This window comes from Glycine soja, chromosome 17 (genome assembly GCF_004193775.1).
Source record: "Glycine soja cultivar W05 chromosome 17, ASM419377v2, whole genome shotgun sequence".
Classification (NCBI taxonomy): domain Eukaryota; kingdom Viridiplantae; phylum Streptophyta; class Magnoliopsida; order Fabales; family Fabaceae; genus Glycine; species Glycine soja.
This window is the reverse complement of record NC_041018.1, coordinates 15,277,586-15,292,395: the sequence shown is the minus strand read 5'-3', so window position 1 is coordinate 15,292,395 and position 14,810 is coordinate 15,277,586. Positions and strand designations below refer to the sequence as shown.

At 34.5% G+C, this 14,810-nt stretch overlaps 2 protein-coding genes across 2 annotated transcripts; one reads left to right on the top strand and one right to left on the bottom strand.

Annotated features, from left to right (window-relative positions):
• Nucleotides 1-1,675: 1,675 nt before the first annotated feature.
• LOC114393653 (transcription factor MYB44-like) lies at nucleotides 1,676-3,224 on the top strand. The gene has a single exon (XM_028355028.1). It carries the CDS (start codon nucleotides 1,808-1,810, stop codon nucleotides 2,723-2,725), a length of 918 nt encoding a protein of 305 aa, XP_028210829.1. The 5' UTR covers nucleotides 1,676-1,807; the 3' UTR covers nucleotides 2,726-3,224.
• A 4,669-nt stretch (nucleotides 3,225-7,893) lies between these two features.
• Nucleotides 7,894-14,108, bottom strand: LOC114391486 (serine/threonine-protein phosphatase 7 long form homolog). Its single transcript, XM_028352493.1, has 6 exons — nucleotides 13,966-14,108; nucleotides 9,261-9,830; nucleotides 9,084-9,168; nucleotides 8,639-9,006; nucleotides 8,117-8,475; nucleotides 7,894-7,907 (listed from the first exon to the last, which is right to left on the bottom strand). Exons 1-6 carry the CDS (start codon nucleotides 14,106-14,108, stop codon nucleotides 7,894-7,896), a joined length of 1,539 nt encoding a protein of 512 aa, XP_028208294.1.
• Between the last annotated feature and the right edge of the window lie 702 nt (nucleotides 14,109-14,810).

Genomic DNA, 14,810 nt, shown 5'->3' with positions numbered 1-14,810 from the left:
AATATTTATTATAAAATTTATAAGATAGTGTAAAAAAATTATTAATAATATAGTTTTACGTGTTTCAATAAAAAATATTATAATTTTTTAATTAATATACTAAGAACTAATTAACATTTATCTAATAACTTTTCCATTATATTTTTTAATTAGTATCGAAAATAATTTAAGTCTCACATTGATTAAAAATAATCTCATATTAAAACATTATAATATATAAGTGATGGACAATTTCCACCTCTTAAATTAATTTTTAGGATTAAATTAGAATTATCACTTTATTCATTCGATAGAAGAATTAGTATTTTTAAGATATTGATTAAAAATAGGATCAGTGTAATATAATGCGAGCATAAGGAGGATTATTGCTATTGATTAGGAAGATGAGAGGAAGGAAGTGACCGACAGGTGTGTGGGGAGGGAAGGCGATGGAAGCAGGTAAAGAATACAGGCTGGACTGACAGGAAAGCAGTAATGATTCGCGCTCCGATTCGGCGATCGATCTTGTCGTTTTGTGCCACATCAGCACGATGTGGGCCCGTTTCACCCTTTTTTTTCCATACGAGAAGGACCAAACTTGAAGGAAAAAAAAATAAAAATATCCCACACGAAATGCTATACAGCCTGGAATAGTCCTCAGTCAAACTCAAGCAAGCAAGCAAGCAAGGAACCTCAGCCATCATCACCCAACCGTTATCATCGTTATCTCTTTTTTTTTTTTTTTTCTTTTTTCCCTACTTTCCGTTTTTTGTTATATCTTTTCCCCCTTAAAATATTAATATTTTAACCTCAGATTTCTGGTTCTCGGCGTTTTCTTTGTCCACATTAATTAACTTCCGCAACTGTTCCATTTACGTCCACATCCCCTCGCTCGCCGCAGACGCCTCAGTTGCACGTTTTCTTTCCTCCAAATGTTAATATAATTTTATTTTTTAAATTGTTTTTCGGTGTAATGATCTAAGTTAAAGTTTTGGTTTGATAATTTACATTGAATATTAACAAGTTCACTGAAATGAAACTTTAGTTTGAATTAAAAGTACTATTAAAAACACCTAAAAATTACAACTAAATTCTATGCATCTTTAAATATTTGGATGCTTTTCATTAGAATTTGATTTGGATAAGTTATAAAATTAACTCTAAATTTTACCTATAAGCAACTCGTACAGGAAAAAAAAAAGAAACATAGTCAAAAGTGAATTTCAAAATTGGAGGCTACTATAATTGAGATTGAGTGGAGCGTTGCGTGTGCAGTGGACGCGCTGTTTTGCATGAAGAGCATAGTTGTTGTTTTTTTTAAAAAGAGACTATTCCATGAACAGAGAATATTTTCAAATTTTAACGTATTAACTGTTGTATTATTTATTTATTAGTTTTTACGGATATTGATGATCTACAGCCTACAAAACCCATAATATATTTATTTATTTATGAGTTAAAATAAAAACGAGAATTTGAAAGGATAAATGAGAGGAGGAAATAGAGATGACTTGTGTAAAGGGAGCAACCTAAGAAACGACGCGTGTCCAATTACAGCTGTATCCCAACTCCAAAGGCAACCGCTTCCCTGATACAACCGGTATCATCATCACTACAACCGACGCTGAAACCCGCAAAAGCGAAACAACCTTAACCGGTTACCTGACCCCCTATCCCTCACAGATATAAGGAAACGCAAGCACGCTCGAACGACCCAATGCTCCACCGCAATAACTCAGCCACAGCCACAACACACAAACACAAACCCTTCGTTCCTCTCTCGTTCCCTTCTTCAATTCGATCAAACACAGAATAGTACTTTTTTATTATGATGGCCGTGGCCCGAAAGGAAATGGACCGGATCAAGGGCCCGTGGAGCCCGGAGGAGGACGAGGCTCTTCAGAAGCTCGTGGAGCGGCATGGGCCCAGAAACTGGTCCCTCATCAGCAGGTCCATTCCGGGCCGGTCTGGGAAATCGTGCAGGCTCCGATGGTGCAACCAGCTGTCGCCACAGGTCGAGCACCGGGCCTTCACGCCGGAAGAGGACGAGACCATAATTAGGGCCCATGCTCGGTTCGGTAACAAGTGGGCCACCATAGCCCGCCTCCTCTCGGGCCGCACCGATAACGCCATCAAGAATCACTGGAACTCAACGCTTAAACGCAAGTGCGCGTCCTTCATGACCGCCGATGAAGCCGCCGCCGGCGGCTTCAGCCCGAGGCCGCTCAAGCGATCGTTCAGCGCCGGCACGGCGGTGCCTCCTCCAGGAAGCCCCTCAGGATCCGACGTGAGCGAGTCCAGCGCTGCTCCCGGCGTGGTCTCTGTCTCTGTCTCTCCTTCACAAGTGTTTCGCCCCGTGCCGGTTCGGCCGGTTGTCGAAACGGCGTCGTCGCAAGACGACGCCGATGCCGACGCCGAGGATGCTGGACCTACTACCTCGCTGTCGCTGTCTCTTCCCGGGGTGGAGTCATCGGAAATCTCTAATCGCACCTCGACGGTTCCGGTGATGCCGGTGCACACCGTGGCTGCGGCGGCTCCGGTTCCGTTACCGGCGCCGGAGGTTGGATTAGGAGCGTTGAATTTGAATGCGGAGTTTATGGCGGTGATGCATGAGATGATAAGGAAGGAGGTGAGGAGTTACATGGAGCAGCAGAATGGGATGATGTGTTTTCAGGGTATGGAAATGATGGAAGGGTTTAGGAACGTGTCGGTGAAGAGAATTGGGATTAGCAGGGTGGATTCGTAATTATTATTATTATTATTATTATTATGACCTAATTAGTGTTTTCACAAAATGAGGTTTATGAAGAACTATGATCAAGGGAAGAGAAAAAAAAAAAAGGAAGCTGTTTTCCTTTTTTTATTTTATTTTTAGGGAATAATAATATTGGTTAGTGTACAGTGGGAACGGGACGAGAGAAGCCAAGAGTAGTAGCCTGGAATGGAATGATGGAAAGTGAAATTTCATGGCAAATTTGAAATTTCTTTGGCTTGTTTCTGAGCCTCTTTGGATGATCCTGTGCTTCAGGTTTATTTAGTTTGGAAAAAAACATAAATGAGGGGTTAGATGCGAAAAAAGAAAGAGAGGGGTTGGATTTAAAAATGAATGGAATATCCTCAAATTTTCAATATTAAGTTCACATTTTATTTTCATATCCGCAGAAGCATAATGTAGATATTTGTTTTCGCTAATAGTGTTTGGGCGCAACAACAGAAAGGAAAACCAGCCGGTATTTGGTTTGAAAGTAGTTTTTGTCTGTTGTTCTTTCATGGATCTAAATAACTGGGTTAGTTAATCAGTTTACTGCATAATCTTGCACCGGATTTTTTGCAACCTACAAATTCGGAATAAGCTCTCCTGGAGTGTTTTAGCCTTTTAGGAATCGGTTGAGACCGTTTATTCAGATATTTTAGATTATTTGAACCTACCTTCAACACACGTGGTAAATAAAACTTATAAATGAAAACATTTATATTAATGTGAATGGTGTAATGATAAATGTTTTAAATGATCCATTAAAATATTTTCTTTTGAAAAGGTTAAAATTAGTTATATAAATTTTTACTATGAAATTTCAATATTTAAAGTTTTATTTTTTATGAATTAAATACCCTTATGTCTAACAGATTAATTAAATAATGATATTATATTTTAATTACCTAATTATAAGTTTTATTAAATAATTATAGTTTATTATAATTTTTTTACTTGATTATCATATTTTTTTATAAAAAATTAATTTGAGTATTCATAATGAATAAAAAGATTAAGTTTCTCTAATTATTTAAAATATATAAATTTAAATAATTTAAAGGTACAAATGCAAGTAATTTAAATCTAAATCGGGGTTAAATGTTTTGAGAAAAAATAATTATGCATAAATAATTAGTCATGGAATCACATATAGTAATTATTAACGAGAATTCATTATTAAATAATAATATAAAGTTATTTTATCTTATGAGTGATTATTAAACTTAAATCTTTTAATGATTTACTTTATGATATTAAAGATAAATATTTTATTTCTATTAAATATTTTTAAATTTATGTGTACTAACTCTAAACAACTAAAGAAATGAGATAAAGTGGGGATAATCATTTTTTATTTATCAAACATGTGTTCTCAAACAAAAATACATTGAATTATTATACTTTTATTCGCCCAGCCTCGAATTTGTTCATTAAGCTAATTTCAGCTGTTCAATTTTTCTGGTAATTCTAGTTGCATTTGATAAACTAATATTAAAATAGGTGTGAACGTCTGTCTGAACGCCAACATTTACGCTGTGAAGAAGCATAACTCCAACGGTTATAAGAAATTCCAACTTAATAAAAGGAGGGAACATTTTGATGTTGGTGTAATTAAACTGTAGATAATTGTTTTGGCACCACTCAAGTTATTGATACATCCGATATAGGCAAAAGCACCCGTTTGGTGTCTTTTTAAAAATTATTTATCAAAGGGGTCTAATTTGAAATTATTTACTGGGGGGTCTATTTTTATTTGTATTACGTCAAAGGCAGGGACGCAACTCAACCGGGGACTGACAAGTGGTATGAATTTGTTATGCCAAAAACTTTGCACAATGAGTTGCTACACATGTAGTGGCGCAACCACTTTTAGACACGCTTGACTGCTTTGGGCAGCGCGTGACCAGCTGAAAAGGTGTTGTGACATGTCAGTTGGAGCAACCCTTTACTTAAATTAGTTAAGTACAATGTATTGCGCCATTACTACCGGCGCAATACATGTCTATATAAACGAGACACACTTTCTGTTACATTTGTGCATATCTCCAATTTTTTTTCTTTGGTACAATTCCACATCTCTCCCATTTTCTTTCTCTCTATATTATAGCTTTGTTGATCTTTCTTCTGTAGGGTGAAAATCGGTAATATATTTATTAATTTTTTATTAATTTGTATTATTTTTTTATGTTATTAGTTAATGAAAATTATTGATGACATTATTGATTTATTTTGTAGGTTTTATTATAAAAATGAGTTCTTCGATTATTGTTCTGGTTTATTTGAATGAAAGAATATTTCAAAGTGACGATGACATCAGATTTGAAGGTCCTAAGAAGGCTATTCAAATTAAACGTGGTGTAACTTTTGATGGGTTAAAAAAAAGAATTCGTGATAAGGTAAAATTAGATAAAAATGAAAGTATATCTACTATGACTTGTCGATTTTTAGTTGCAGGTAAATATATTGCATTACAAATTTGTGACGATGAAAATGTTGAAACAATGATTGAAAGTTTTCAACAACAACAAGAAATGGGTGTCATTGAATTGTGCATTGAAGTAGATGTTGTCAGTGCTTCCGCGTTGAATGTAGCAAATTCACTATTATCATGTGGGAATAATATAGCTGGCAATGAATCAAAAGTTTAAAGATTTGCAATAAATTTAGATGATGATTCTGACGATGATGATTACATGATATCTAATTCATATGTTGAGGACTCGTTGGATGAGGAGGAAGATATCGACGATATATCAGACACAGATGAAGAAGGTATATTTAATTAAATAATATTGTCATCTTATAATATTTTAATCTTATATTTAATTCATAAATACTTTTGAGAAAAAACCGTATATTAAGATTTATTTGCAGGTGGAAGTAGAACTACATTTTGGGAATCTGCTTCTTATTATAGTAACATTAATTGGAGTCATCCGGATGAAGAAGACATCTGTGGTTTCAATATGGGATCAACCTTCAATATTGGCCAAGAATTATTTGTTGGCATGGAATTTGAAAGCAAAAATGCAGTAAAAAATGCACTCCAACAGTATGTTATGAAGGTGCACCAAACTTTTAAAGTTGTTGAATCAAAATCACAAAAATATGTTGTTTGCTACACAAATCAAAATGATGACATCCCATGCCCTTTTTATATGAGGGCAATTGTATCTAAAAAAACTGATACATGGAAAGTTACACAGTGGGAGGGACCACACACATGTTTAAATACAAGTATAACACAAGACCATGACAAACTTGATTCTGATTTGATTTCTACGTGTGTAGTAGGTATGATTTTAACTATTTTAATTATTCATGTTTATTTATCATTGATTTGGTTTATGTTGATAATTAATTATTGTTATAATTATTTTCATAGGGATGATTAAAGAAGATCCGTCATTGAAAATTTCTTTGATTCAAGAAAGGATCAGTGGTATGTTTAACTATAAAATTTCATATAGAAAGGCCTGGAAGGCTAAACAAAAGGCCATTATGATTGAGTATGGTGATTGGGATGAATCTTATGGCCAACTTTCTTCATGGATGAAGCACATGCAAAATCATTGTCCAGGATCATATTACCAAATATGTGATGATGATTTTGTAGTTGACAATACGGTGAGTCGTGAATACCGTCAGTTCCATCGAGTATTTTGGACTTTCGGTCAATGTAAAGAGGCTTTCAAGTATTGCAAGCCAATCATACAAGTCAACGGTACATTCTTGTATGGAAAATATCGTGGCACATTGTTAATGGCAACAACATAAGATGGAAATGGTCATGTTCTTCCGCTCGCATTTGCTGTGGTTGAGGGAGAAACATTAACAGCATGGTCATGGTTTTTGGCACACTTGCATGAACATGTCACAGATAAAGATGATATATGTCTCATTTCTAATCATCATGCAAGTATAAAGTCAGCCGTTGCTAATGAAACACTTGGGTGGCAACCTCCCCATGCTTATCATGTTTATTGTGTGCGACATATCACAAGCAATTTCAACCACAAGTTCAAGAATGAGAAACAAAAACAAATGTTGAAAAAATTAGGTAAGATTTGACTTATAATATATCTTATTTTTCATGATAATTTTACTGAAATTGACAATGACTAATGTGCAGGATACACTCCTTGCAAACATATATTCGATAGGAATTTTGACAAATTTTGTGATTTGAGTCCTGTTATAAAAACATGGATAGACAAGATTTCAAAAGAAAAATGGACCATGGCATATGACAGAGGAGGGCGTAGGTACGATCATATGACAACTAATCTATCTGAATGTGTAAATAAAGTTTTTAGAGGTTGCCGCAACATACCAATAACTGCCTTTGTGAAGTCAACATACAGTAGATGTCGACAATATTTTGTAGACCGCGGTCGTAAAGCTCAAAGAGAATTACAAAGCGGTCAGATTTATTGCTCGAAGGTTATGAAAGAGATTCAGAAAAATCAAGAAAAGGCTTGTTCTCACATTGTCCGCATTTATGATATTCAGAGAACAATGTTTGAAGTTGAGGAGGCTTACGATCCTATGTCTCAACGAGGTGGACAAAAGTGGTCAGTTAACTTAAACGACCGTTACTGCCAATGCGGTCAATTTAGTACTTACCATTATCCATGCTCCCATATTATTGTTGCGTGTGGTGTTGTCAGCATCAACTTTTATCAATACATAAATGTTGTATACACAAATGATCACATCTTACGTGCTTACTCTCCATCGTGGTGGCCCTTGGGGAATGAGGATGCGATTCCTCCATCTGATGCGTCGTGGACACTTGTGCCTGATCCAAGTTTTAATCGTATGAAAGGAAGGCCAAGATCAACACGGCTAAGGAATGAGATGGATTGGAGGGAACCTTCTCAAACTCGTCAAAAATGTGGTAGATATGGTGTACAAGGACACAACCGACGCGGTCATCATCATCATCATCATCATCATCATCATGATCATGTGTGTTATGGCGGGAGGAAGTCCCACATGGTCACTCCCATCTCCGAGCTTGTCAATCTGAATTCCTTCTCCTATCGCCCCTCCTTTCATCAGCCTCAGCAGAAAATTGATTACCTGAATCTACCCCTAATAAATCAATAATGTTAGGAATGTTTCCTGACACAGTCCATGGAGGGCCCATTGGGGCATTAGGCGTTGATATCTGACAACCATGTGTAAATGAAGGAGTTCCCGCAGGAGAAGGAGACCCAAATAAGTCAATCATAACATATCTTGGTTGTAGTGGAGGTTGCGTTCCCATGAAATATACATCTACATATCACAGTATATAACATAATAAATAAACAATAAATTAAATAAAATACAATAATAATGGACATTATAAATTAAATTAACACAAAAATTGCATACCTGATGAAGTTTCACTTTGATATGGGTACGGATATAGGGGCGACATTTGAGATGGCTCTTGGGTGAACTGATCAGGTGTGTAATACATTCCATGTTGGCGCTCTGGCATCGCAGGAATAACATGTGCTTCTGCATCCACACTTTCCCTACGTCGCCCTAAACCTTGGGTCTCCACACTCCTAGCCAACATATCAAACTGTTGACTTTCAAATTGTGGAACCGAAGGAGGAGCTTCTTCACGTGCCTCAATAATTCTATCCTCTTCCTCAGCAAAAAAAGTCATCTTATCAAGCACGGTGCCAAATCGTCCAAATTCGACACCCTTCTCCCATATGGGGACAACATGAACTGCATTGTTTCTATAATTTCACCCTACATATAAATTCTTGTTAAATAATACATATATTTAGAAAATGTATGAAAATAATAACCACTTTTTAGAATATTAAAATAAATAAGTAAGACCTACAATAATTAATAAATATCATTAGTCCTCTTCTTGCATGTTGTCGGCTGATATACAATTTGGTTTTACGCCTAAACCACTTCATATACTCAGAATTCACACTGAGGGACCCAACTTGTGGTGGCGTTTCTTGAAACCGTCTTTCATAGTGACAATTCCATTCATTAAGCGCTGGCTGCAGTAGTCGCCTCCAATTATGTCCACTTTTTCCTTTTAGTGTTAGGCCATGTATATTGCTAGGTTGCAATGGAGGGCCAGGTATAGGTTGTTGCAGTCCAAATTGCCTCATGACTCTATCTGGCTGATGCCATTCAACAACATTGAAACAAATCATCGGCACTACACGTCTCCAAATTGCAGACCCAGCAAAACATAAATGACTCAACAACGCTTGGACTTCTTTAGAGTAAGGGACCCATAAAAACTACAAGGCAATTTAAAAATTCGTTAAATAATTACAAATAATAACATTGTTCATTTGAAAATTCTATACTTAGTTACCTCGCCCCTTTTCATGGTATCTAATTTAAAACGATAGTGTTCCACACTATCACTGGCCATATGAGGATTTCTATTTTGTAACCATCTGTATAAAAATTATGCAACAATAAATAATAATGTGTTACATACAATAATAATTAAAATTATAAATGAAGTCTATAATTTAAAATTGTGTACCTATAACCAAGTGGATTGTTTTGTTGTTGTGGAGGCACAATCGATGGGACTAATTTAGGGCATCGTTCCCATGCCCACAATTGAATTAAGAGAAGGTAGCCGCCAATAGATTGCACATTATAATCTGTTGCGTTACACATCTCTCTGTATAAATAACTCAATGTAGCAGCTCCCCACTCATAAGTACTGCACTCTTCAAAAGCTACCAGAAATTGCAAATATCTCATGGGGACTCTTTTACTACTTTTATCCACCAACAAGACACCTCCAATAAATCTCAAAATCCAAGCACGTGCAAACATTTTGAGGTGCTCTTCGTCGTCCATATAGTCCTGGATATTTGCAAATTGTGAAGCCAACCAGCTTAATTTCAATGTGTTTCCGTCAGTCAATGCATTGGCATTTGGCCTGACTCCAAGATATTGTTCACGCATATCAATCCCATCAATATTTGTGCTGCCTATTAAAGGATTGCCATCCACAGGAAGACCTAGTAACACAGACACATCTTGTAGTGTGATGGTGGCCTCCCCACATGTCAAATGAAAGATGTGTGTCTCTGGCCTCCACCTTTCAACAAAGACATTTATAATTCCTCCATTGATTTTGATTTTACATAATTTTATTGTTGTGTATAATCCAGACTGCTGTAACAGAGGAATAATTTCTGCCGATGGTTGTTCTATACCTTTATAAGTTGGAATCGCTCGCCTCGTTCTTAATTTTCTATCTGCATCCCCGTTCCAAATATGTTGGGACACATGTTACTTTTGTATCCACAACACATCATTTTCACGTGGTCCACATATCACATCAAAACTGGATGAGGAGGATGACGAACTTGCCATATCAAATACACTGCATATTACAAAAATAATTAAATTTACCTAGACTACCTGATGTGCTACTTCATTAGCCACACATCATCAGTACGTTAATGAAAATTCTCAAATGACAGATAGCTATTTAAAAAAAATTGTCAAGTATCATAATAAAAAAAATAAACAAGAAGTTTAGACATATCAAAATCAATATCTCCCTATTTTATAGGTACCATGAGTTTATTTAAGTCTAATTTTTTAATAGAACTTAAATAATCTATGTCTATTTATGACTGACTTAAATACAATATAATGCATTTTAAAAAATAGCTTCATTAAGTTTTTATGAATATTTTTTATATAGTAGTTTATGTTGTAAGAGTTTTAAATTCAATAAATTATTTACATTTAGATATATATTGATAACTGCTTATATGTTGTTTAAGTCGTACTTATAAAAGGCTGTCTTATTTTCAAAAACAATTATGATTAAAAATAAATTAAAAATTACAAAATAGATAATATAATGACCGTATATAAATATAAAAAATATTAAAAATAGAAACCACTAGCCACTATTAACATAGTTTTAGTTTTCAAAAACATATATTTTAGAATCATAACATGATATAAATTAAGGTGCTAAAATTATATTATATATATCATAACATGATATAAAAAAATTGACATAAATATATAAAAATAGTAAATGACTTTCTAAGATAATTAACATATTAGGATTCAAACTCTAAATAGTTCTGGAAAAAAAGATAATTAACAAGAGGCAACTGCAATAGAAATTGTCTACTGAATGATTATTTTGAAGATGTAGAAACTCATCAAGCAAATGACAGTAGACATGGCAAGAAAACCCGTACCCGTGAGTACCCGCTCGAATTCGTCTCGGCTTTGACGGGTAATACCTGAGTTGATCGGGTATGGGTTCGGGTTCGGGTTTTCCCCGATAACCAAAAGTCGGATACGGGTACGGGTATGGGATTACTAGACCCGTCCCGACCCCGAACCCGCCCCGCCATTTAAAATCTTTAGAATTTTTGCATAATTTAATCAAAAGACATATACTTTTTATTACTAGTTAATTTTATTTTAGAATTTTTACATAATTTAATATTATTTTCTTAACTATTTATGTAGACACACGCGTTATAATAAATTTATTGATATATAAGTAGTTAAAAATAAATGTTTAACAATCAATTTATTTTTTTCTAAAATCAAATTTTTAATATTTTAAAAAAAATATTTTTCTAAATGGTGTGTGGAACGGGGTTGGGGATACCCGATACCCGACGAGTACGAGGATGAGACAATAAACTCAAACCCATCGAGTATCGGGTACGGGTACGGGGATATGTTGAGGAGTCGGGATAAGGGATTGGGGAGACAATACCCGTACCCGACCCGCCCCATTGCCATGTCTAAATGACATTGTGTTTGATGCACCAGAGTTTTTATCTCCTCATTCTGGGCAGTTAAACTAATCAAATGACACTTCTGCCTCAAAGGATACAAAAGAAAAGAGAAACATGGTTAACTTGTTGGAGGCTCGACATGAAATGAATGAAGGAAATTTAAGTTTAGTTGAACCTTTGAAGGCTGAAAATTCTGTTACAGATCAGTTAAACCAAGTTGTTGAACGGCGTGTGGATGTTGCTGAAAATACAATTGACTTTGATGCAGCAAACTCGACTTTGAAATTTTTTAGGATCTGAAGTGTCGGCTTTTTTGGAGGAGCTGAATGTGCTAGATCCATTACACATTGTACCTTCTGAAATGAGAGCTCAAGTTTTCAAAAGATATGATCTCTACGTGATCGAGAGGTGTGTCTGGAAAGAATTAGGAGTTGATGGGTGTTGTTATTTTTTTATAAGCTTATTTTTATGCTATTTTAACCTAGTTCGTGAAATAATTAATTTATCATTTTATACAGCAATTTTAGTTTTATGTCATTTTCAAAATAATATTTGTTAATTCATTTTTTTTAACTTTGTTTGTAAATAATTTTGTTTAAGGGTATTCATGTCTTTTTATAAATTTATATTTTTCTTTCTTTTCATTTTTTATACAATCAAACAAAGAAAAAGAAAACTCATTTTTTCTTTCTTTTCATTTTCTCTTGTAAATAAAAAATCACTTCATTTTCTATTCATTTTCTTTCACTCTTCTTTCTTTTTATTTTCTTTTGTAAACCAAACAAAGAGTAAAAGATCTTCTTCCTTTTCCTTAATTTGCTCAATTGTAACACCCTCATCGATCCAATAACCAAAGTGATTGAGAAAACCTTTAAATAGTGACAACGAATATCGTAGATCCAATAACACAAAGGTGTGGATGAAATCGGAAAAAAGGAATAAGACGTAAAGTGATAAACTGCACTGAATAATTATGTCGCAACTCGAAAGAAATATTAGAATTACATTTGTTCTCTTCAGGATGGTGCAATCTGAATATGCATAATCACAAAAACCTCTTTTGATACAAAAACCTATTTTGACTTCTTCGTCCTATCCTCATTATACTTCTAATTATTGTTTTAAATAAAACACATTGATCAATTCATGTTTCCCTCACTTCGTCTACGAAGGTTTGAAGGCATAATGATTTCCAACAGACCTCTCACCCTGGGCAACCCCTGTTTACAAAATCAGCATTTGGTAAAAGGGGAGTGCATTAATTTTTGGAACACAGGTTATTCTGGTAAAATAAAATTACAAAGGAGGGTATACTAGTAATAAGGGGGAGTGGAAATAGTAATTTTGTTGAAAAAAAGAGTAAGGATCCAGTTGTAGTTTCTTGGGCTTGGCCCCCTTTATACCAAAAATAAAGAGGAAGAACAAAAGTGTTTTTTTCATGTTTTTGAAAAAAAAATGAGGTGAAAAAAAAAAGGAACGTGGGTGAAAATAGTGGTGCCCAGATTCTATTTATCAATCGAATGTCTCTTGCATTTGGGAGCTCTCACTCCTTGAAAGCATATGCTACTTTTTTTGGTTGTTGGTTATTGAGTCTATACTAACTAATCTTGTGATATCATTGACAAGTTACTTAAAACCAAGTATATTTTAGATTGATTTAACAATTTGAGGCGGTTTAAATCAACTTGTAAGTAGTTAATTAATAGGTGTGTGGCTGGGGGGCCGAAAAAAAAAAAACTTGGAGGGAGAGAGGTGTACAGCTTGATAACTAACTATGAATGGCTCATCAAGCCTTTGATAAAAGGTCTGAACTACAAATAATACCCAAACAAAACCAGCGACACACGCACATACATACCTTTGGTTGTAATGGGACTAACAAGACGATTTCTGCTCAAATCCAACACTTCCAAGTTTGTTAAAAGTGATAGTTCTTAGAAGAAAAGATAAAGCAAATTAAATCAAATCATCACATATATAGTTGCATTTTTTATAATAGCAAATTAAAAGTGATAATTGCATTTACAAAAGCAAATTAAAAGTATTTGTATATAGTTCCCCAAGAGTTCAAGACCAAGAGCGAGATGGATGACGTGGCCTGAAGAGGAATCACATGTGACGGTTGCCAAGCACCAGCAATTGCTTTTTGGGTCATTCACCCACGAATGCAGCAAAAAATCGTTTGGGGTGATGCTAGGTGAACCAGCTTTATTGTATGTGCATTCAACATTTTTTGTTAATTCTAAAATTATCCTATGGTTGATCTATATGATTTGTACGGATGAACTGGATCCGTAAATATAATTTAAACATATAGATCAAGTTGATCTATGTCATATGGATCAACTTGATCCGTGTGACTCATACGAATTATATACGAATTATGAGTGAAGGACATTTTTATTCATTCACTTAAAATGCTGGGTGCACCAACAATAATGTTGGGTGCACCTAACATCACCCAAATCACCGGCATAAGTAGCCTTGAAATCCAGCAGCGCAACCTTCTCTTCTTGGAAGCAACCATTACAGCCCAAAACTATTGCTCCCAACAATACCAACCACTGCTCCTTCTCCATATGAAACACCAACATTTGTACGTAGTTTGCAATACCAAGTATATAATCCTTCTTTTATTTATATATATATACATATATACGCCATGGAATGAGATATAAAAGGTTAGTTTGGTAGATAAAAGGTGAAGGAAAGAAGGGAATGATACATGGTTTGAATTAATCTGTTATAACTCTCCTTGACTTTGGATCAAGACAGTTTGATAACAACATTAATGAACTATTCTTATTTGGGTCTTTTAGTATAGACTTTGGAGTATATCGTGAGTTTGGTTAATTTTTTTTATAAAAAATATTTTTATTTTTTAATTTTGAGAGTTTAAAAAGTAATTTTAAATTTATCATATTACTTTTGGATAATCATACAAAATAATTAAATCCAAGCATCCACTTAATTCTCAAAGTTACACGTATATAAAAAAAGTTGGGTTAGATAACTACAGTCAACAACAATGGAATCATTGTCATTTGGGTCTTTTAGTTTAGACTTTAAAGTGTATTGTGTGTTTGGTTAAATTTATTATCTTTTTAAAAATTTGCTTTCTTTTAAATTTTTTTAGAGTTTAAAAAGTGTTTTTTAATTGATCAGATTAATTACTTTTGGTTAATCAAAATAACTAAATCCATATTAACATCCACTTAATTCTCAAAGTTACACTTAAAGTTGGGTTAGAATCGTTAGATCATGCATGCTTGAGTTTATCTTGGAGAGTTTTGCTC